Raw genomic sequence first — 24,289 nt, 5'->3', positions numbered from 1 at the left:
GCTCTTCATTGCACAAAATGTAAAATAATTAAAGAAATATGTTGATATATGGAACTCATTCATGTTGAAATTCTTATTTTAAGTAATGTGAAGAGAAAATGTTGCTTCATTATTTAAGTTTTAATAGGATTTGTGGACAGCAAGATTCTGTTATTTAAAAAAAAAAAAATTTTAATTAGCCCCTTCCCCCCCTTTTTTTTTTTTTTTAAATAGGGAACGTGCTCAGTCACTTTCAATGGGCACCAGGAGAAAGGTTTTGGTTCTTGGATCTGGCTACGTATCTGAGCCTGTATTAGAATATTTATCAAGAGATGGCAATATAGAAATAACAGTAGGTAAATAAGCCCTAATTTTTGAAGAAGAAAAATGTATTTTATAGCATGTTGACTTCTACATTTTAAAAGACTACTTTGTTTCTGAAATTTGAAAATTTATTTTTGGAGATGTTAAAGTATATTTTACTCTGACATATCTAAAAATGTGACTTTTAATTACTGAAATAGGCTCTAACATGAAGAATCAAATTGAACAGTTAGGCAAGAAATATAATATTAATCCTGTTAGCATGGACATTTGTAAACAAGAAGAGAAGCTGGGCTTCTTGGTGGCAAAACAGGATCTTGTAATCAGGTCAGTATCTGGCAAGAAATGAGTTTCATATTTTTGTTGTTATTTCTTTTCTCTTGTTTTTCTTTTTCACTTCTCCTCTGTTCATACTCTTTTGGAGTAAAGTTTTTAATTGAAATATGGGTCCAGAAGGTGCACAAATCATAAGTATATAGCTTAATGCATTTTCACAAAGTGAACACATTCTGTGACAATTATTTATGTCAGAAAACAAGAGTATCAATAATTCCCCAGAAGCCCTCCTGGTGCCTCTTTCTATTCACTTACCCTGTCCTCTAAGGGTAAACACTATCCTGGCTTCTGACATTTAGTTTCTGCCTGCTTTCAAACTTCATATAATTGGAATCATTCAATATATCCTCATTTGTGACTGTCTTCTTCCATTCAATGTTGTGATTATGAGAGTCACTTGTGCTATTGTCTGAAATGATAGTTTATTCATTCTCATTGCTGTATAGTATTTCATTATGTGAATATACCATTATTATTTATTTGACTACTATAGATATTTAGGTTGTTTCTGGATTTTGGCTATTATAAGTCACACTGCTATACACATTTCAGTATTTGTCTTTTAGTGACCATTTCACCAAAACAGTAATTATACATTTCTGTTGGGTATATACTTAGAAGTGGGACTGCAGGTCATAAGGTATTAATGTTTTATATACTTTAGTGTCTATTTTATCCTTTGGAGTTATAAAGCTTAAATGAAATAAGTAGATTATTTAGCCTTATGACCATTTTAAGTCTCATCATAGCAACAGATCTTGAAATAGAGTATTACTAAATAACAAAAATGCAGATATAACATCTAGACACAGAGTTACATGAGATTTAGTTTATAACTAAATTTGGTTTTGATATTTGAGTACATATGTACACAAAGAAAGGAACAACAGACATCAGGACCTGCTTGAGGGTAAAGGGTGGGAGGAGGGTGAGGATCGAAAACTACCTATTGGGTACTATGCTTATTACCTAGATAATGAAATAATCTGTACACCATACCCCCATGACATACAATTTACCTGTATAAGAAACCTGCACATGTACCCCTGAACCTAAAATAAAAGTAATAAATAAATAAATAAATTAATAAATTAATTAATTAATTTGGTTTTGAAATGTCAAAGTGATGAGAATAGTCATTCATTCTTAGAATTTTCCCAAGATGAGAGGAAGAAAGTTATCTGTTCCCTCATAGTGATTACCTAGTCACTTTCACAGATCAGATTCAAATTGTATCTTTGGAGGAAGTTGTGTGATGTTCTGCTTTAAAAAAAAAAAAAAAACGGCTTGGAAAACATATAATGAAAGGTAGTTCTGTAGGCTGGCATTTTTACATTTCTCTTGATATCTTTAAATATAGGCTAACTTCAGCACTTAAAATGTTACTCAATTTACACAAATGTTATGAGCACTAATTTTTATTTAGAAAAAATTGACTAATGACCAACTGAACCTCTCTGATATTACCATGAAAAGAAATCCTGATTCAAAATAGAATGATCTAGCCTTCTGAGGAGAACAATAATTTATTTTGCCACACAGAGGTACCTAAATGTATCATTTTTAATTAAAAGTAAAATAACACGATAAAATCCATTTGAAACAGAATCTGAAATAAAATGTGACAAGATAATGGACAAAGACATCAATCTCTTAATATGTCCAAATTTTAAAATTTAGCAAACAAGTGGCCTTCAATAAGATTTAGCATTAGCAAAATCTGTTTTATATTTAATGTTTTCTTATTTGGTGTATTTTCTATGCTGAATAATGGTAATGACATTAAACAGTGTTATCCTATAGCATTCCTTAAAATTTTTTTTCTTTTTTTTTGAGACAGTCTCATTTTGTCACCCAGGCTGGAATGCAGTGGCACAATCTTGGCTCACTGCAACCTTCGCCTCCCAGACTCAAGTGATCCTCCCACTTCAACCACCCAAGTAGCTGGGACTACAGGCACATGCCACTAGGCCTAGCTAAAGTTTGTATTTTTAGTAGAAATGGGATATCACCATGTTGCTCAGGCTGGTCTTGAACTCCTCAAGCAATCTACTTGCCTCAGCCCCTCAAAGTGCTAGGATTACAGGCATAAGCCACCATGCCTGGCTAATTGTTTTGTTTTTTAAGTTGGGGAAAGAATGTTTTGATATAACCACAGTGATAGGGACTACAAAAAAATGAATAAAGAATATGTTTCGCAAAAAATGTTTAGCAATATGTACAATTCTCATAGCTACAATTTTTCAAATTTAGTTTTTAATTTAGTACAAAGTAGTAATTGATTTCAATGTTTCTTTGAAAATTCCACATGTATTTTGTGTGTATTTTTCACAAGTGACATTTTCGACCTTTTGGAGTAATTGGGTTGGAGTCAACTTAAATAATTTAAGAGTATGTCCCACTGAGTGCGTACTATATCATATTCGAGATGAATTATGAACTCTAATCCCTTCATCTAAAAAAGTACCACCAGGCAAAGTCCTATCATTCTACTTCTCAGCCTATTACAAGGCCAAAGTTTTAAAATATTATTAGATCTTAGTAAAATTTTGGTTGGGCAAGTTTAATATGGAGAATGTGATTTAAAAATTTCTGTTTAACCTTTAAGATGATGACATTGCACATTTTCTATTAATATTTGGTTCTAATAGTTTTGCAAGTATTTTGCTCAGTGGCTTCCAAAAGTCTACCAAATTTGTTAGCAGTAATTATTTTTGGTTTAAAGAACAAAAACACAGAGACCAGGAGCTTTTGATACTGATAAAAGACATACACAATTTTATTCTGCATTATAATAAATTTAAATAGCAATATTCTATTGACCTGGGGAGGAATAAATGCCAGAAAAGTGGTTTTATTGTTTATTTTTTATGAAGTAGAGAAAATCTGAACTATGCAGAATGAATTTGATAAGTACAATGATATAGTGTGATATTGTTTACGCTGGTTTTTATTTTTTTTTTGTTGGTACTGTAGACAGCTTTACCAAACAGGCATTAAAAAACAACTTAAATATTGTCGTGTAATTAACAGGGTATTTTATTATTCCTAGAATAGAATATGGATGTACTCATTTTTATAACACTCATATTTATGAAAATTTAATTTCTTTTGGTTATGCAGTCCCAGAGCCAAATTACACCACAGCCAAATTTGTTGAAAACCGAATCAAAGTTGAGCTTTGAGTACAGCATCATCCATTGTTCACCATGTGGATTTTTAGCCATTTTGATAGCCTTTACACTGATCAACACCGTTAAAGCCTATCTCCTCCTTGGACCCTTCCTGGAGTCTACTCAATAATGTAATACATTAGCTGTAGAAATATAGGGATGAATGGAACAAATTCCATTAAATGTTATAAAGATATAACTGGATGCCTGCAGAGGAAGGATATCTGGCTTTGGGGAAATCTGGGAAAGCTTTGTGGAGGAAAATAACTCTTTGGAAATTTCTTAAAGGGGCAGGTATAATTTGGATTGGGGTTTTCTGTCGTGGGTTTTCCACTAAAATAGGGCTGCTGTTCTTTTTACCTTCACATTTTCCAAATGACTATCAGGAAGTGTCAAACTAGGTCAAGATGGCCCATGTATTACATTATTGAGTAGACTCCAGGAAGGGCCCAAGGAGGAGATAGGCTTTAATGGTGTTGATCGGTGTAAAGGCTATCAAAATAGCTAAAAATCCACATGGTGAACAACAGATGATGCTGTACTCAAAGCTCAACTTTGATTGGGTTTTCAACAATTTTGGCTTTGGGATTATAATTTGGTGCTGGGACTGCATAATCACAAGAAATCAAATTTTCATAAATATGAGTGTTATACTCATAAATGAGTATATCCATAGTCTATTGTAGGAATAATAAAACACCCTGTCAATTACATGACAATATTTAAGTTGTTTTTTATTGACTATTTGGTAAAGCTGTCTACAGTACCAACAAAAAAATAAAAACCAACATAAACAATATCATACTACATCATTGTACTTGTCAAATTAATTCTGCATACTTCAGATTTTCTTTAGTTCATAAAAAAACAAAATAAACAATAAAACCACTTCTCAGTCCTTTATTCCTCATCAGGTCAATAGAATAGAGTATTGCTATTTAGATGTGATAACAGGGTGAATTTATTCTCTGGCCCACAGGGAGTCATTGATCATGTCCAAGGGAATATTTATTTATTTTACTTTCAACTTTTATTTTGCAATCAGGGGTTACATGTGCAGGTTTATTACATAGGTATATTGTGTGATTCTGAGGTCTGGAGTATCAATGAATCTGCCACCAAGTAGCAAGCGTAGTACCCAGTAGGTTGTTTTTCAGCCCCTGCTCCACTTCTTATCTCTTCCCTCTTGTAGTCCTCAGTGTCTCTTGTTTCCATCTTTAATTCCATGTGTACCCAGTGTTCAGCTCCCACTTACTTGTAAGTGAGAGCCTGCGGTATTTGGTTTTCTGTTTCTGTGTTAGGTCGCATAGGATAATAGTTTCCAGTTGCGTCCATGTTGCTGCAAAGAACAGTATTTCATTCTTTTTTATGGCTGTGTAGTATTCAATGTTGTATATGTACTACATTTTTTAATCCAATTCACTGTTTTTCTTTTTTTATTTTTGTTTCATTTTGTTTTGTTTTATTGAGACAGGGTCTCACTCTATTGCCCAGGCTGTTGTGCAGTGCTGTGATCTTGACTCACTGCAGCCTTGACCTCCTGAGTTCAAGTGATCCTCCCACTTCAGTCTCTGGAGTAGCTGGGACTACAGGCATGCGTCAACATGCTGGGATAATTTTTGTATTTGTTGTAGAGATGATGTTTCACCATGTTGTCCAAGCTGGTCTCGACTCCTGGGTGCAAGCGACCCACCTGTCTTTGGCCTCCCAAAGTGCTGGGATTACAGGCATGAGCCACAGCACCTGGCCACAATCCATTATTGATGGGCATGTCAATTGATTCCATGTCTTTGTTATTGCGAATAGTGCTGTGATGGATATGTGAGTGCCTGTGTCTTTTTGGTAGAACAATCTATTTTCCTTTGGATAGATACCCAGTAATGCGATTGCTAGGTCGAATGATAGTTCAACCTTTAGCTCTTTGAGAAGTCTCTGAACTGTCCTCTGTAGCAGCTGAACTAATTTACATTCCCACCAATAGTGTATAAGTGTTCCCTTTTCTGAGAGAATAATTTAATCAGAACAGTACCTTAAGATGCAGCTTTAATACAGTTCGAGTACCTTAGAAAGTAGGGTTGAAAAAGGGAGTTTCTGATTAGTTTCTTCCTGTTTTCAAGCTTGTTACCTTATGTATTGCACCCTCTTGTGGCCAAGGCCTGCATCACAAACAAAGTTAACATGGTCACTGCAAGCTACATCACACCAGCACTAAAAGAACTGGAAAAGAGGTAAGTTTTAATCATTTTAAACAAACTGAGTGGATCCATGGCATTGTTTTTATTTTACATCCAAGTTTTCCTTTTTCCTCTTTCCACCTGCTGCAGTGTGGAAGATGCTGGCATCACAATCATTGGTGAATTGGGATTGGACCCTGGTCTGGACCACATGTTAGCAATGGAAACAATAGATAAAGCCAAGGAAGTGGGAGCCACGGTGAGCCCAATTTATACCCAAAGGGAACATTAAAATGTCTAACTTGTTGTGTACAGAATCAAAGTATGAGTTATAATATAGCAACACCTTTAATCAAAGTTAATGATTTTTTTTTTTTTTTTTGAGACTGAATTTTGCTCTTGTTGCCCAGGCTGGAGTGCAATGGCACGATCTCAGCTCACTGCAACCTCCATCTCCCAGGTTTAAGCAATACTCCTGCTTCAGCCTCCCAAGTAGCTGGGATTACAGGCACGCCCACCATGCCCGGCTAATTTTGTATTTTTAGTAGAGATGGGGTTTCTCCATGTTGGTCAGGCCAGTCTCGAACTCCTGACCTCAGGTGATCCGCCCCCCTCGGCCTCCTAGAAATTTTAAATAATATCTTATAACTGCAAAAATATCCATACAGGAAAACAATGTCCAAGTCTTAGGTAGCAACCAATTTTTGGAGAAATAGATGCTACTATAAAATTTTGGCTTAATACAAATTTTAGACTACCTTGAAGATTCTGTAATAAGGTTTGACTTTTAAAAGTGAGAAGAATATTTGGGTATCAGCAATCTGTTGATATGAAATATCTTTTATGAAACAGTACCTTTGACAAGATACTATTGGGTGTAAATGTGATGATTCAGATTGTTTTAGGTTTTTTGAATGTGTGTGTATATATATGTATTAAAATTATATATATGTAAATATATAATTTGAATACAAAAGTTAGTAGGAACTGACTAAGCAGAATTGAGCTAAGAGTTGGATTTTTAACTGAACAAAATGTTAGTCACTATTTTTACAGTTTTTTTAAAAATATATATATATATAAAATTAACTGTTATTTAATCAAATGGTACATGCTTTGAAGATGTATTTTCGAATGCCTTAGTAACTTTAAGAATGAAAAACTGTAGCAAGTTTACTCCGTTCATATCATTGTCTTCAATTAATTAGTTAGACATTCTCTAAGCTGTGAATTCTTCCTTATTTATTGATTCTTTAATTTATAGATTGAATCATATATTTCCTACTGTGGTGGGCTTCCAGCCCCTGAACATTCAAACAATCCATTGAGATATAAATTTAGCTGGAGTCCGGTGGGAGTTTTGATGAACGTAATGCAGTCTGCTACCTATCTGCTCGATGGAAAGGTGAGGAATCTCATCCAAGCATAGTGATATCAACCTGCAATAATGGCTTGAGACAGTCTAAATACTCCCTGATCCCAAACCCTTTAATAATGGTGATGCTGCCTGTCTCCATTATCTCCTCCTGTGGTATTTCCCAGTATATATTTTCTGTTCTATTTAGCATGGTCTCCTTGCTGTTCCCAGAAAAGCCTGTGCCTATTCTCTTCCCTAGACCTTCTTGCAAGTTGTTTCTGCCATTCAAAAATTCACTTCTCTATATATGTAAACACTGGTTATCTCTTGATTTATTTCAGCATGACAAACATTTTCTGAGTGCCTACTATGTGCTGGACTTTGGGCAAGTTACCCAGGACTGTCACAGAGAATGAAATTCATGACCTCAGAAAGCTCACAGCTGGATTGGGGATGGGGCTCTTGGAATGGAGGGTTTGGTGTGCTGGGGAAAGAAACTACAATTTCTTCCCCAGCTGCCATGTAACAGAACATAAGAACTCTCCAAGTTTAATATTATTTTCATTATTTTACAATAAGAAAGCTATGGCTCAGAGAGCATGTCCAAGGTCATTTGGCTGAGATTCAAACCCAGGTCTAACTAACTCTTAAGGCTTTTTTTCTCCTTTTGCCGGATTGCCTAATGGCTGGAAAGACAGACCTGGGAATAAGTAATTATAATTTAATAGGGAAATTTCCAAAGTATGTTAAAGTGGCTCAGAGGTACAGACGGGAGAACAGTTTAATTGGCCTTGGTGAAGGGGTTGGGGGAAGGAGGATGGGGAAAAGGAAAACTAGTGGAGAAGAGGATGTGCTTGGCCTTGAAGGATATGAAGGTGCCAGCTAGGCAGGGATGTTAGCACTCATGGTATGACAGTTTTATAAGGGGAAGAATCAGGTTTAGGGAGTTAAGATAACAGCTACACTTAAAGAGATGGCAAGTGACAGAGCCAGTATCCAAATCACGTCTATCTGACTTCATAGTTTAAGCTCATAGTTTGGAGAAAAATGAAACGAGACTCAGAGTGCCTCTTTGAATTGTGTGTTGTAGGCACCTCACTCACCTTGCCCTAATCCTGGCCCTGCAGGGAGTGATGAGTAATATGATCAGATAGATGTGTCTTAAAAAGATTATTCTAGCATCAATATTTTACATTGTCAATGTATTTGTGAATCAAAATGTATTTCAGGAGTAGAGAGAAAGAATTTCTTAAGCAACAAGGTGAATGCTGTTATTAGCCATGGTGTTTTGTGCCTGTGATATAGAGCATAACTCATACTTGGCTTGGAATTACAAGGGGAGTTTAAAAAGTACCAGCGCCTCATCCCCAAAGATTCTGATTTGCCTGGGTTTGGGGATTTTTAAAATCTTCCTAGTGATTCTAATATGCAGCTGAATTTGAGAACAACTCATTTAATGATCAGAGAATCACAGCTGCACTTAAAATAGTACTAAACAAGCAGGACACTTTAGCTTGATGCCAGAATGATGTGTGACATGTTTCAGGATAATAAACAGGATCAATGAGTTCTGGTCTAATTCCTGGCATCCCTCATAACCTAGCCAAAGACCAGGCAGTTGAAAAGATCCATTGGATGTCAGTTTCCTGATGTGTAACGTGAGCACTGATGTTCCATCCAATTCTTTAATTCTATGAATCATGAAGGTTTGGACCAGAATTTTAGTCTGATGTTTTACCAAGCACACATCCTTTTACATGCTACAGCCTATCTCCTATTGCATTCCAACAGCTCCTTTTACCTTCTGCAATCTTAAGAGACTGGCCTATGTTTGGTAAATTAACATGTGAAGGCAGGACAAATTCTTGCCTCAGTTGAGTAAAACACTTATTTTTAGGAGGCCTTATAAATGCTAAAGATGTTAACAATGAAAGGGTCAGCAGAGTGCAACCATGTAAAAGAAAGAGCAAGGAACTTGGTATCTGTGGGCCTGGCTTTGTGCTCTAGCTCTGCCATTACTGGTTGTGAGCTTTGGGTTCCTCCTCTGAAGATAAAGACAATCATGCCAGCCTTCCAGGTTCTTAGTCAGTGAGGTCACATAGATTGCAATCTGCCTAACAGCAGATTGTCAGGCATCTAATCAATCTAGCAAATATTAGCTACATAAGGAAATTAGTGGTTGTGAGAGCTTAAGAAAAACAAGAGGTTATTTTCAGGTTGCAGAAGTTGTATTTGTTGAATTTGAAGTTCTCCTCTTTCATCCTAAACGTCTTTTGTAAAAATGAGTGCTTTTTGCATCTGTCTGACACTGTGGAGGATACCAAGAGAAAACATGACACTTTTCTTTTCTTTGCTGAAATGATACTTTTTTCAAGGTCCCACTTGCATTTCCTCTTGTGGATGAAGCTTTTTGTGACCACTCCAGCATCTGTTCACTATTATTTTGTATGAACTGAATCAAAGAATCAGGCACTTTGTTTGTCTGTGTCTAAGAATTTTCTAGGTGCTGCATTATTCAGTCAGTAATTCAAATGTATTAGTCTGTTTCCCAAGCCAGATTGTTGAACAACTTAAAACCTCTCTTGTATTCTTGCCCTTCACTCCCTCTGCCATCACCACCCTCCACCATGGAGCGGGTCTTAAATAATTCACAGAATCATAACGGGAAACCAAGTCACCTCTCTGACTTCTACTTAAATTTGAAGACTTAAACTTCTCCAGAAATTGGGCAGTGGCCTATGAATTTGAACATATCTCATTGTCTTACATCTTTGCAGTAATTTCTAGCCACTTGTACTATTTCTAACTTCTAATTTGATTCCTAACAATTCTGATTTTCTTCCACATATTCGGAGACAGTGATTTCATCTTCTCTTAGTTTCATTCCCCTCACAGTGGTGGTGTACTTTTTTACATTGGTGGCATTTGGGAGTGACATGGCGGAGCTTTGCCATCATCTTCTGCAGTGTTTCCCAGTCTAACCTGGCAAAACATGTAGTCTAAGTGAGAAGTGTGCTTGCTCTGCAAACATCGCTTTAAGATAAGTTTTCTAGCCCTCTATCCATTGCCTGCCACCACCTTGACTGCAGCACCCAACCCCTTGGAAATCAAGAGCTACCACTATCTTCCTTTGCCTGTACCAATTCTTTATGCAACTTTCAGTGCATCCCAGGTGGCATAATCTAGAATGCTGTACTTTGTCAATATCCCTTTCAAAATACTGATCCAGAAATAAGCATGATTAAGGGGACAGTGTAGTAGAAGGAACACAGACATTGCAGTCAAATAGAACTGGGTTCAGATTTGCCTTTGGGTGACTCAGCCTCACTTTTCACCTCTGAAAAATGAGTTATTTCTTGGATTAAAGATAATGCACAGTACAAGGCACTGGGCACGTAGTAGGCCCTGAAAAAATGATTGTATATTTCCTTATTAGTTTAGTGATCAAGCTTACTGTGATTATTTGAATATATATGATACATTTATTCAAATATAACAGTGATTCTGTCTAGTTGGGAGATGTGTATTTGTGTTTGTCTGTGTGTGTATGTGAAAGAGTTGGACCTAGAGAAGCTTGCAACAGCAGTGAATAATGAGCCTGAGCATTGTCAGAGCAGAAAGAAATGCATATTCTCTGCAAAACAGACAAATATGTTTCTGTTGTCATTCAAATTATTAATAAAATAATAAACAAGAAATAACTTATTGTTGAACTACATTATATACCACTAGAAATACAACTATGAATGAATATCAAATGACAATGATTACCCAGTAATTTTTGGGTCAGGTTGCTTAGCCAACTGCCATTCTCACTAAATGAATCATTGCCATTCAGCTGACATTTCTTCATCTTCTTTGTAAGGATTTCATGATAGCCTTATGAACTTGCTGTTTTATTTATGATTGGTAAGCTAGAATATTGTGGTCATTATTGAATTTTTCTTTCAGAAATTTTCCTGAACTTCAAACAAGCAAATGAAACTTAAGAATTGTCATAGATTATAGAAATGAGATGGGTGTGAAGACCCTAAAGGTCAACATTTGCTTTTTTTTTGTTTTTTAAGAGATGGTGTCTTGCTGTGTTGCTCAGGCTATTCTGAAACTCCTGAGCTCAGGCCATCCTCCTGCCTCAGCCTCCTGAGCCAAGTAGCTGGGATTACAGGTGGGCACCATCATGCCCAACATTTGCTTCCTTAGATTTTTTCAAAAATTTAGAATTCTATTAAATAAACTGGTTTTAAAGAAGTAGTTCAGAAATCATCCCCCCTTTGGAAATGTTTACTCTGCAATCTAGTAGGGTTCACAAGAAAATTAAATGAAAGGCATTCCTCACATCCTTCATTCAAATTTTCACTTTTGAAATTTTAAATGGTGCTTGGCACTCTCCAAAGTGAGCCTCTGAACTGAAAAGACTCCAGTGGTCCTGACATTGCAGTCAGCATAGCCCTTTTCTTTCTGGGGCTTCATCCACATATAAATGAGTTTCCATTTTCTCTCTCATACAAAGGCACGTTCAGAACCCATCTACTAATAAGCCATGAGAATCATTAAGTTTAGCCAAAGGCCTCTTCAGGCAAATCCTGTGAATCCACCTTAAAGTACATTGGCAGCTCCCTGGTACAGTGTTATTTTGTGCAGCTTTAGAGAAATTGGTCAGGAATTGTTTCCAGTGGTACAATAAGGATAAAATTCAGTTCCACCAGCAGCACCAAACAGAATTCTCAGACCTAATTTTATCACTCCAGAATGCTTTCCATTATCTCAATGATAATAATAAGCCAATAAACTAGAAGAAAATTTAGTCCTTTAATTAAAATTAGAGACAAAGAAATCCTTCATTGCATTTTGAGTATGTGTGATGGGGGTAGGGGTATGGGAAAGAGAAGTACTGAGATATCAAAAGATTTTTATTTCATCACTCATGTTATTCCCTTCACAATTTGTGTGATCTTCAACGCATAGATAGTAACTGCTCAATACATTTAGCTGTATGAATGAAATGTATGTGACTGATGCCTAATGTGGCATTTAGAAGGCTCATGAAAGTAAAAGAAAAGAATGAGAATATTGATTGTTGTTTGAGCATAGAAGCCATTTAAATAATTATCTGTTGCTTTTAGCTTATTTAAGTTTATTTTTTAAACATTTTTATATAAAATAATTTTGTGTTTTTTTTTAAACATTTTTTATTTTTAAATAAACATTTAGAAAATAAATTTTTTAAAAATTAAAACGATTATTTAAAATTTTTTTTTCTAAATGTTTATATTTTTAAAAAAGGCAAACTCTAGTGGGAAATAATTTAGTTCCCTTTTATCCAGGGGAAGGAAAAAAATTGAAAATAAGACCTTATGTTTAGAAAAACTAAATGTTTTAAAGTCAAATTTTAAAGCTTGAGAGAAGAATTGCTTTGTGAATTATGATATTAGTAGAACAGCTTAAGTATGGGATGATGATTATGGTGGTTTCATTTTTTTTTTTTCAAATTTCTGTTGCTTTCTTTGTTTGTATAATGCAGATAAGCCCTAAAAGAAAGGAATAGCTGTAACCCCATGTGTGCCTTCTTAATGTTCCTCAGGTTGTGAATGTTGCAGGAGGCATCTCCTTTCTTGATGCCGTTACGTGCATGGATTTTTTCCCAGGATTAAATTTGGAAGGCTATCCTAACAGAGACAGTACAAAATATGCTGAGATTTATGGCATTTCTTCTGCTCACACTTTGTTGCGGGGGACACTGAGATATAAGGTAAGCAGCTGGACTTTAGATTCAACATGTTGCCAGTTTTGATGTTAAGTGATGTGTACACTTAATTTTTCTTAGTAGTCAAAATAATTAAGATGATAAACCAAGTTGGAGTCTATTTTTTCAGGAATCTTATAATTGATTGAATATTTTAGGAGACTCACCTCAAAATAAAAAGATAATTAATTGACTCATTAGGAGTTGGGGACAGGCAGGGCTTCAGGCTTAGTGAGAGTTGGAGGTCAAGTGACTTCCCCGGGACCTGATTTCTCGTAACATCTCAGCTCTTCTTTCCAGTATTCACAGGAGTTTCAAATGCTGTGCGATGGCAGAGTGGTGGCAGCACCCCAGCCTCTCAGGGTCAAATTCAGTGGGAATAAAAAATGATACCATTCTAATAGCCAAAAATACGATTTTTGTCTCATTAGCTCCCTAAGGTCAGTGGGATAAAATGTGCCCGTCTACTTTGGCCTATGTTATATGTCCTAGAACTGGAGATGGAGTCAATGTCATTAAAAAAACATGGACTGGGGTGGGAGGAAACAGGCGGGATGAAAGGGGCTTCCCCAGAGCAAATCCAAAATGTTTTTAAACCACAAAATGGGGAGTACATTCTAGGAGCATAAATGCAAATGTCCACTACACATTTATTGATCACAAAAAAAGCAGTTACAAGTGTGACCAAATCAAGACAACTGGTGTAATAGTTTTCTAGCATAATATCACAAATTGGGTAGCTTGAAACAATAGGGGTTTATTCTCTCACCATTCAGGAGGCCAGAAGTCTGAAATCAAGATGTGTGTGAGTAGGGTTGGTGCCTTTTGGAGGCTTGACTTTGAGATACATCCATCCAATTTGTGCCTCAGTTTCATATCACCTTCTTCTGTGTGTCTCACTGTGTTGCCTCCTCTTATTAGGGCACTAGTCATTAGACTTAGGGTTCACCCTAAATCCAGGTTGATTTCATATTGAGGTCCTTAATTAATTCCATCTGCAAACATTCAAGTGAGGCCAAATTCTGAGGCTGTGGATGCCCATGAATTTGGGGACGGGGCACTAAACTCAACCTAATGTAACCAGCATACCTAAAATACATGCATCTCTCAGGATCAGAGACCTGACTGCAAATCTGTCTGTCTTGTGAGATTTCCTGACTAAGGCCAGAGAGGGGATTTGTCTCATGTGTGTTATCTAGTATTCTCTAATTATCTTTTTATCTGGAAGAGGTAAGGCACATGGACCTGTCAGTGATGACCCTTCGATCTTGTGCCTGCTTTTCTGTTGCTCTCTTATCTTTTTTTGCTGGCTGTTCCTTTTGCCTGGAACTTTTCCTCCAGGTATTTGTATCATCCTCCTTCGAGCCTTGTTCTTTTCTTCTCTGCAACCCTGCCCCTGGTAACCATGATTTTATTCTCTATCTCTGCATGTTTTACTTTCTTAAAAAAAAATTCTGCATGTAAGTGAGATCATGCAATATTTTACTTTTTGTGTCTCACTTATTCCACTTAACATAATGTCTTCCAGGTTCACCTGCCTATCTATTCTTAAAAAGAAAACAACCACTATATTTCTTACTCTTGAGAGCTTCTGTTACATTTATGGGCACTTAGCATTTACTTTTCAGCATTTTAAGTTATAATTTTATGTATATTTTTCTTATCTCCCAAAAGAGATTGTAAGCTCCTAGAGAGCAGGTGCTTGTACTCCATGAATATGATTTTTTCATTGCCCAGGAATCAAATGAGACATCAGTGATAATGTCCTACTGAGATCTAGGAGCTGTGGCTCTTCTACCAGCCTTTAGGCACAGTAGAAATTCTAGTCTGAACTCATGCATACTATCCCCAGGTCTGGCAGATTTCTTGATCTATTTTCTTCAATTTGTTCAAAGAATATGAGTAGTAACTTTTTTTTTGGCCAGCAGTTAGGATATATAACTTTCAGTATAGTCTTTTGACAAACATATAGATCCAGGAATGAAGGATTTTAATAGATTTAAACATTGAATAAAGGTCTCAACAAGGTGTGCGAGTGGGAGCCATCCCCACAGATTCCCTGAGGATGGAAGATGTCACAATGTTCATAATCACGAGGGCCACCATCGTGGGCAATGCCAGCAACCCACTGGTAACCCTAACATTCTTTCCAGTATTGGAGATGAGATACCATCATTCACATATGACAGAGAGGCCTTGACTACTCTCTTTCTCTGCCTGCCTGTCACCTGCTTGTCCTTCTAGACGCAGCTTAATAGCACCTTCATGTGGTATCATCCCTAACTCCTTCGCCTTGAACCACCCACACCCATCTATGTGAGTTCCCCTTCTTTTGTGCTTCCACAGCTATATTTTCCTCCAATCTAGCATCTATTGATATAATACTCTACTACAATTTAGTCATCAGTGCTGATACATTTTTGTTCACCATGGACTAGGCATTATTTGCTTGACTTATCTAACCCTTCTGTTGACTGCAGTTTCTGCATGGATGAGACTGCAATTTTTTCATCTCTGTGGCCTCAGTCCCTAGCACAAGTCTGACATGGCAGCAGTTTGCTAAATGCTTATTGATGAATGAATACATAAAATAAATTCATTTCTAGGGGTCAGCATAAAAATATATTTCTGAGATTAATAAATAGCTCAGAAATCAGTATTTTAGATGTTGGATAAAGGGATCTCTAGCACCTATCAGGTCCCAGAAGCGAGCTAAACAAGCTAGTGATATTACTTTTCTGTTTCTCCTCTTTGAAGTATATTTGCATTTGAATTAGAGCAAGTGAGAATTCTTTTTTTAGTAACCTTTGAACAGTTTGAACAATATAACCTTTAGAAATGGGAAAATTGCTAGTTGGCCAGACATTCAGTAGTGAAATATCTGATGGTTACAGAAACTATTTTATATTTTAAAACCTCTGTTGCTCCCTAGAATTATTTCCCTCTCTCTCTTTTCTTCTCTCTCTCTCTGCTTGAGCAGTAATTGCAGATAAGATAAATTTCTTATCTTAGCCCTCTCACCCTGCTTCCCATTTGCACACTGGGGAATAAACCATTATGGTCTTTCTTCACTTCATCTATTATTCAGAATCTATTTATCCAGCCATTTGTTCTCTTTTAGGGATTGGAATGCTGAATAATGGATTGGAATGTTGAATAATGTTGAATACCTTCCTATGGTATCCTCCCTAACTCCTTCCCCTTGAACCACCCAGCCCCATCTATGTGAGTTCCCCTTCTTTTGTGCTCCCACAGCTATGTTTTCCTCTAACCTAGCACCTATTAATATAATACTCTACTATACTTTAGTCATCAGTGGTGATGGATTTTTGCTCACCATGGACTAGGCATTATTTGCTTGACTTATCTGCCCCGAAGTAGGCATTGGGATGAAGAATATGCACACAAATATAATGTAATATAACATAATATAATATAAAGATATAATTTCCCTGCTTTCAATACCTACAGTACAGCACCTGAATAGACAATTAATTACGAGCTGTATTAATTGCCATGATAAAGGTATATACAAAATGCTACAAGAAGGGAGTGCCCACTCACCTATGGGACTCACAAGAGGTGCTAAACTGGGTCTGAAGGGAGGAGAAAACATTTCATAAATGAAGAAGTGTGGCCAAAACATTCCAGTTACAGGAGCTGCATGTACAGAGGCCCTGGTTTCTGGAAGAACACAGCACATTCGGGGAAAAGTGAAAGTGGAGATCTGTGAGTTAGGGTAGATGAGCATATTGTGATGGGTTTTACATAATATACCAAGGACCTCAGGTTTGCTTTGTAGACAATGAAAGACATATGAGGAATTTTTATCAGAGTGGTGATATCACCATATCTTAGAAAAATCTCTCTGATTCCTACCTCTTTTTCTGCTCTCCATATATCTTGGGAGTAGTGGCTCTAATCAGTAGATTGGATTATCTGCTTTTGAGGAGGATATTCTTACAAGTTCCTCCTTCCATTATAAGAAAGAGCTCAACTGACTCTTCTATTAAATAATATTCTGCTGAGCTGACAGCATATAACACATAAGAAAATTTGCCCTTATGCTGCCAGAAAATTCCATTCACGTTACCCAGAAACAGAAGTAAAGACCTAAGTTTTGCAAGGTCTTTTATGTAAACCAGTAGAATTATTATGACACTATTGATCTCAGTTTGAGCTTGAAATTGGTTGTATCTATATCCTCAATACTTTTTTGGTGGGTTGTGGGGAGGGGTTTCTAGTAAAGACAGGAAAACCTGCTAGGCAAATTCTAAAAGAGCTGTAGTACTCATATCATCAATATAAACAATTTTCTAAATTAGTTGCAAAGATAGATCCCTCTTTTCAAAAATATTTTATATTTTTTCATTGGAAGAGAAAAATTTTATATACTGCTTATTAATTCTTGTTTCAGGGATATATGAAAGCTTTGAATGGATTTGTAAAATTAGGTCTAATAAACAGAGAAGCACTTCCTGCCTTTAGACCTGAGGGCAACCCTCTCACCTGGGTGAGTGACTCCGGAATTACGTTCTATCTGCTCCTCTTCAGGAATACCTTCTGAAATGGTCGGGGGTGAACTCTGCTTTGGATCAGCAAAAGAACCCATTTTTTAGCTTATGAGCAGGAAGATAAATCCTAACTCCAAAGCCCCCTTTCCCTTCACTGTTGTGGAAGAATGGAGAGGGTGTGGGGCTGACACATATCAGGACTGTTTCCTGCAGCAACTTATACCATTTGACTGCTCCTTGAGCTGTCGTAAGAGATGCATTTGCTCTCTGCATTAAGCTCTGAGCTCTTCCACTTGTCTAAGTGGTGACCCAGTGATGGGAGTCACTTGGGCTTCCTGAAAGTGAGAATCCAGGAGAGTTAATAGTGTATTACAGAACTGGATTCCCAACCTCCAAATCTTGTCAGTACTCTCATTTGGCTACTTATAACCATGAGTGATTTGATTTTCAGTTACCGAGCTTATGCGTCTATCTGTTGTTGTACCAAAATTTTAAGGCCTCAGAGTTGGAATGAACTTTGGAGGCTTAGAACTGAATGTGAAGTAGAGCTTCTACTGACTGCTCAGAATTAACTCATTACCAGCTGGTTGTTCAACTTAAACTAGTGTGCCCGTATTCCAATAGAAATGTCAGAAATGTATCACAAGGAGAAAAGGACCAATGTTGCTAATTCCATTAAATCCCAAAAAAAAGTTTTGGTATTCTTGCTAGCTAGTTTCTTTAAAAAAATTATTTTTAAATTTTTTATGCATACATAGTAGGTGTATATATTTATGGAGGACGTGATATATTTTGAAATAGGCATGCAATATGTAATAACCCCATCTGGGTAAATGGGGTATCTACCACCTCAAGCATTCATCCTATCTTTGTGTTAGCCAGTTGCTTTCACATTCATTTTTTTTGTGCACATTTGTGAACCTTTCCAATCTTAAGTTTTACCTTTCATAAATTTATTGTTGGGTAGGAGTGAATAAACATCTGCAGAGAGAACCTGGGGTTGAGGCAGCTGGCTTGGGAAGGTTGGTGCAGACATTCTTAGGGATGGTCTTTTTTGTAAAGGACCAGATTATAAAGGTTTTAGACTTTGTGGGCCACACGGTCTCTGTCAATACCACTCAGTTCTCCGATAGGCGATACATAAACCAATGAGCATGACTGTGTTTCAATAAAATTTTTATTTAATAAAACAGACAGTGAGCCAAATTTGGTCTGTGAGCCAGTTTGTTGACTCCTGATCTAGAGCATAGCTTTTCCTTTGGGAGCCTAGAAAAAGTCTTGTTTTGAAAGTAGAAAAAACTATGGCTACTGTTTAAGTGTTCTTCCTTTGAGATTTTATTACCTGCAAGGACTTTCTCATCTCTTGGACCTACAAAAGAACCTGGGTTGCTACTGACAACCACTGCAGTAAGCCTTTTCCACTTTATCCTGGTCAAAATGGACTACTGGAGGTTAGGGGGAGAATGGGTAAAAACATAGTGATAGAGACGATATACAAAGACAAGGAATGTGCTGGTAAGAACTGCACCATCTGTTTTGTATTGAGTTGATCTTAGAACCCATTTTTATTGGTGAAATATCATTTTGGAATAGTAGCTATTTATTGACGTGTAGGTATGCAGATGTGTGTATGTATGTGTATGTGTTGCAATTTCCTATTTCCAATTATTTTTAATTTTAAAATTTGAGGTGTGTTTGAAGTTCAGTGTTTTAGTAGGATAATTTTTCAGTTAATTAAAAAAAAATTTGTTAGGGACTTAGAAATATTGTCTTTATTTTTCTAACCAGAAACAACTCCTCTGTGACCTAGTTGGGATTTCACCTTCCTCTGAGCACGATGTGTTGAAGGAAGCTGTTCTTAAGAAACTAGGAGGAGACAATGCCCAGTTGGAGGCTGCTGAATGGTAGGCACCCACCACTCAACTTAGAGCAAAATATACTGGCTCAATGATTGCTAATTTCTACTCAAAAAAAGTTAAATATTTTACATTTGTCTTTGATTAATTTGTTGCTCTAATGTGGGTAGAGAGATTACCATGTGCCATGTTCATGTAGGCATAAAGAGTAGATAAAGAGAGGAGCTCAATGGCAATTATAATTTGAGAAATGCTTATCTGGAAACACTTTACCACTCAGTTCCCAAGCATAGTGGGGTATTTTTGCTTTCCTGTAGGAGATTCTGAGTAGTCAGAGAATATTACATTAAAACATTCTTTCATATGACTGCTGTGGCATCCTGCTGGTATACTTAATGTTGGAGAACTAACCTATAAACTAGTCTCATAAAGAGTTTTGTAAGGACATGGGATTACCATCCATCATCTCTGCCCTGCTCCAGGGAGCAGTGCCTGGGTGAGTCTGGAGATGATTCTGAAGGTTAAAACATTGCTATTGTTATTGTTATTTTACACTTTAGGAGAATCCTACAACTTGAGTTACCATCTTGTAATTCTGCCCCTTCAAGATTAAATTCAAGGGGCTCCCTTTTGCTTCCCAAATGAGAACATGTATAGGACTTGAACTAATGCAGCCATCTCCTGTGCTTTTCAGGTTGGGCTTACTTGGGGATGAACAAGTCCCTCAGGCAGAATCCATTCTGGATGCCCTCTCCAAGCATTTGGTCATGAAGCTTTCCTATGGTAGGCCATGAAGTATTAGCTAAATATACCTGAAGAAGAATCATAAGATAGAGTCAGTGCAGATAATCGTATTGGAGGGTTGGCGCCAAGCAGCAGGAATGGGAAGATGTGATATGATGAAAAGGGCAATTGGACTATTTTTCCAGGGGGAGGAATGTGAGAATTATTAGGTAAAAATAAACTTAGTTATTATGGAAAAGGAAAAAATAGTTTTACTATTTATTTATTTATTTACTTATTTATTTTTTGAGATGGTGTCTCGCACTGTCACCAGGCTGGAGTGCAATGGCGTGATTTCGGCTCACTGCGCCCCTGCCTCCCAGGTTCAAGAGATTCTCCTGCCTCAGCCTCCTGAGTGGCTGGGACTACAGGCACCTGTCACCATGCCCAGCTGATTTTTGTATTTTTAGTAGAGACAAGGTTTCACCATGTTGGTCAGGATGGTCTTCATCTCCTGACCTTGTGATCTGCCCACCTCAGACTCCCAAAGTGCTGGGATTACAGGCATGAGCCACTGCGCCCGACATTACTTTTTTTTTTTTTTTTTTTTTTAATGCATTAGGCAGCATTTTTGGAGCAAACTAAAAGGCCTCTACAGCAGTGCCTTTGTGTCTGTAAACAGGATATAGTGACACGAACCCGGATAAAGGAATGAGATTAGAGTTCTAATTTCCTTGAGGTTTTCACTTTGACTTTGGGCTAAAAAGCTGTGTAAATAATTGTCTAGTGATCATATATGAAAGGAGGGAAAACTTTTAAGACCAGAAGGGCAGGAGGAGTAGATGACAGACAATATTTGAGTTGTAATGAGTGGCATTTTTACTTAGCTTTATTTGTTTTAAGGTCCTGAAGAAAAAGATATGATTGTGATGAGAGACAGCTTTGGAATCAGACATCCTTCTGGACATTTAGAACATAAAACGATTGATCTTGTGGCATATGGGGACATCAATGGCTTTTCAGCCATGGCTAAAACCGTGGGGTTACCCACCGCCATGGCAGCCAAAATGTTGCTTGATGGTAAGTCTGTTCATTTGAGGCGTAAGCCTGTTTCCTTATCACCTCCAAGCCATTTGGTGCCTGGATGTCAAGTAATTGCTCTTGAGCATGACACAGGCATTTGCTAAAAGTGAACCATCTTAGAAGATCCAAGCGCAGACTGCCTGGGAGGTCCCCTTTTGGTGAGTAAAGCATGTGGGCTTTGGAGATAAACCTGATTTCTGCTCCAGCTCAATTACAAGGTGGCTGAGTGATGGGCTGCAAGTTACTCAGCACCTCTGAGCAAGAGTTTCCTCATATTTAAAGTGGGTATTGCCATCCCTGTTTCACAGAGTTGTTGTGACACTATCTGATACAATACATAAAGCTGCTACCACATAGAAGGGTCCCCAGGGAAAGGTAATTTCCTTCCTTTCTTTAGTTTTTGCCATGTTGGGAGTGATTAAAATAGGAAAAGATATTCACTCCAAATTCTCAAGGATATAGGTTAAGTTTTATTAGTCTTCATATCTCCACATATTATTAGTACTCAATAAATATTTTAGACTAAATGAATACAAATTTCAATCTTCCACTCTCCCTAGAAGATCACATAGACATTCAATAAGCATTGCCTCTGTTTGACCCTCAAGAAAGAATGAGGAGAGTAGAAAATATCAAAGCATATAAATGTGAAATAATGAAAAAAAAATGTATAGTAGCATATCAGCTAATGTCAATTAAATGACCAACTTAGTTATTGAGGAATCAATGAAGAAGTAAGTGATGAAAGTTGGGGTCATTGTGGCCTCTAGTGAGAGTGCCCAGGTTCTATGTTTCAGTCATACTAACAGGTGCCTGTGCCCATATAATCAAACTTGTTACGACTCATTCTGTTGGTGTCTTGACTTTTAAAAAAAATGACATTAGCAAGTTAAGCCGACCAGTCAGATTTACTTTACTTCTTACTTTACTTTATTCTCTGATTGTCCTGGCAGTAATTAATGCAGTTAAGTGTACAAGTTCTGACAATATCCCTAGGTCTGGCTGTGCTTTCAATCTAAAATCAACTCCTTTTCCTTACAAAGTGTTGACTAAGTAATAATTTACTAAGGGACATTTTTAAGCAGCTACTTAAAAAATGCCTAGGCCTCCAAGAATTCATTGACTCTGAGTTTGCTTCTTTGTGGAGACCCTTGATGGGGAAATTAACCTCTGACACAATCTTTAAAATGGTAATTACACGTTTATTTTCTTCCAGGTGAAATTGGAGCCAAAGGCCTAATGGGGCCCTTTTCAAAGGAGATCTATGGACCAATATTGGAGCGAATTAAAGCAGAAGGCATTATATATACTACACGGAGTACAATTAAACCATAATTGAGAATTATATTTTGTTTTTTTCTTCCCAGGCAATACACCTCTGAACATGTGTGTGATAAGTGGGTTTGCTAATGTGCTGTTTTAAAGTATAAAGCATAATATGTTTTGGTTAACACAATGTACTTTTTGAACTATAAATCTTTATTTTAATGTGGAAATGTTTGGAACAGGAGATGCCAGCCACTAACAGAGAACTTTAATAATTCTACCCTGTATTTTATAAATATGTATGTGAAAGTGATGATCGTGCTATTTGTTAATTTATTGTGCCACTTTTTTCTTAAATGAACGTATTGTCTTATAACCAGCAGATGAAGTTTTACTTTTTTAGTCAGAAAAAATTTCCTCATAAAGCTATATTTTTATATTTTTAAAATTGATACAGTTAGGTACCTTTAGATTACCTATCTGTAAGTTTTTGCCAAAATGCTGTTTTATGCCCTTTTTGTAAAGTTATGATTTATTTTGTAAATGTAATTCCTTATAGTTTTTTCTTGAGTGTTTGGAAATGAGAATAGATAAGATTAAATTACAATTTACAAGATCACTTCATTAGGCACAGGAAAAGTATTTAACAAAACTCAACACCCTTTTACAATAAAAAATAAAAAACCCTCAATAAACTAGGAATAGAAGGAAACTTCCTCAACCTGATAAAGGGCATCTATGAAGAACCCACGGTTAGCATCATACTTAATGGTGAAAGACTGGATTATTTCCCCCTGAGATCAGAAACAAGACAAGGATGTCTGCTTTGGCCATTTCTATTCAACTTGTACTGGACAGTCAAGAAAGGGCAATTAGGCAAGAAAATAAAATAAAAGTCATCTAGGTTGGAAAGGAAGAAGTATAACTAAATAGAGATGGGAGACAATATGGTGGTTTTATGCATAGTAATCCAAAGGAAAACTATAGAAAATCCAAAGACATGATCTACTAATAAATAAATTCAGCAAAGTTACAGGATACAGGATTAAATATGCAGAAATTGGTTATCTTTCAATATAGTATCAATGAATAAATCAAAAATGGTATTAAGAAAATAATTCAATTTTCAACAGTGGTCAAGCTTGGTGGCTGGTGCCTGTAATCCCAACACTTTGGGAGTCTGAGGCAGAAGGCTGCTAGAGGCCAGGAGACCAGCCTGGGAAACAGTGAGATCGCATCTCTACAAAAACAAACAAACAAACAAAAAACAACAAGCAAACAAAAAACAGCTGAATGTGATGACACACATCTGTGGTCTCAGCTACTCAGAGGCTGAGGTGTAAGGATGGCTTGAACCCCAAAGTTCGAAGCTGCAATGAGCTATAACTGGGTCACTGCAATCCAGCCTGGATGACAGAGTTAGACCCTGACTCAAAAAAAAAAAAAAAAAAAACAATTGACAGCATCAGAAAGAGTAAAATACTAATATAATTGAGGGTCCAGAAATATTGATCACATTTATGGTCAACTGACTTTTGAAAATGGTGCTAAGACAATTCAATGGGGGAAAAATAGTCTTTTTCATTAAATGGTGCTTGGAAACATGGATATCCACATGCAAAATAATGAAATTGGACTCCTACCTCATATTGCATATAAAAATTAACTCAAAGTGGACCTAAGATCTAAATGTAAGAGCTGATATTATAAGTATCTTCGAAGAAAACATGGCATAAATCTTTCTGACTTTGAATTAGGCAA

At 36.7% G+C, this 24,289-nt stretch overlaps 1 protein-coding gene and 1 non-coding gene across 3 annotated transcripts in view; one reads left to right on the top strand and one right to left on the bottom strand.

Annotated features, from left to right (window-relative positions):
• AASS (aminoadipate-semialdehyde synthase) overlaps positions 1–23,984 on the top strand; it is a 68,636-nt gene extending 44,652 nt beyond the window's left edge. For both annotated transcript variants that reach the window (XM_024250236.3, XM_054559719.1), the window contains 11 exons: positions 214–335; positions 504–630; positions 5,930–6,040; positions 6,137–6,245; positions 7,251–7,391; positions 12,925–13,092; positions 17,504–17,599; positions 19,389–19,504; positions 20,151–20,239; positions 21,083–21,259; positions 22,479–23,984. In XM_024250236.3, the coding sequence (XP_024106004.1) occupies positions 214–335; positions 504–630; positions 5,930–6,040; positions 6,137–6,245; positions 7,251–7,391; positions 12,925–13,092; positions 17,504–17,599; positions 19,389–19,504; positions 20,151–20,239; positions 21,083–21,259; positions 22,479–22,597 (1,375 nt within the window). In that variant the 3' untranslated portion in view covers positions 22,598–23,984. The remainder of the gene's footprint in view (positions 1–213; positions 336–503; positions 631–5,929; positions 6,041–6,136; positions 6,246–7,250; positions 7,392–12,924; positions 13,093–17,503; positions 17,600–19,388; positions 19,505–20,150; positions 20,240–21,082; positions 21,260–22,478) is intronic.
• LOC112134469 (U7 small nuclear RNA) lies at positions 17,318–17,379 on the bottom strand. Its single transcript, XR_002915895.1, has one exon. It is a non-coding gene; the product is annotated as a U7 small nuclear RNA (small nuclear RNA).
• Positions 23,985–24,289: the final 305 nt, after the last annotated feature.

The sequence above is a fragment of the Pongo abelii genome, chromosome 6, assembly GCF_028885655.2.
Source record: "Pongo abelii isolate AG06213 chromosome 6, NHGRI_mPonAbe1-v2.0_pri, whole genome shotgun sequence".
NCBI classification, from domain to species: Eukaryota; Metazoa; Chordata; class Mammalia; order Primates; family Hominidae; genus Pongo; species Pongo abelii.
The sequence above is the reverse complement of the archived record's forward strand: the minus strand, read 5'-3'. Positions and strand labels throughout refer to the sequence as shown.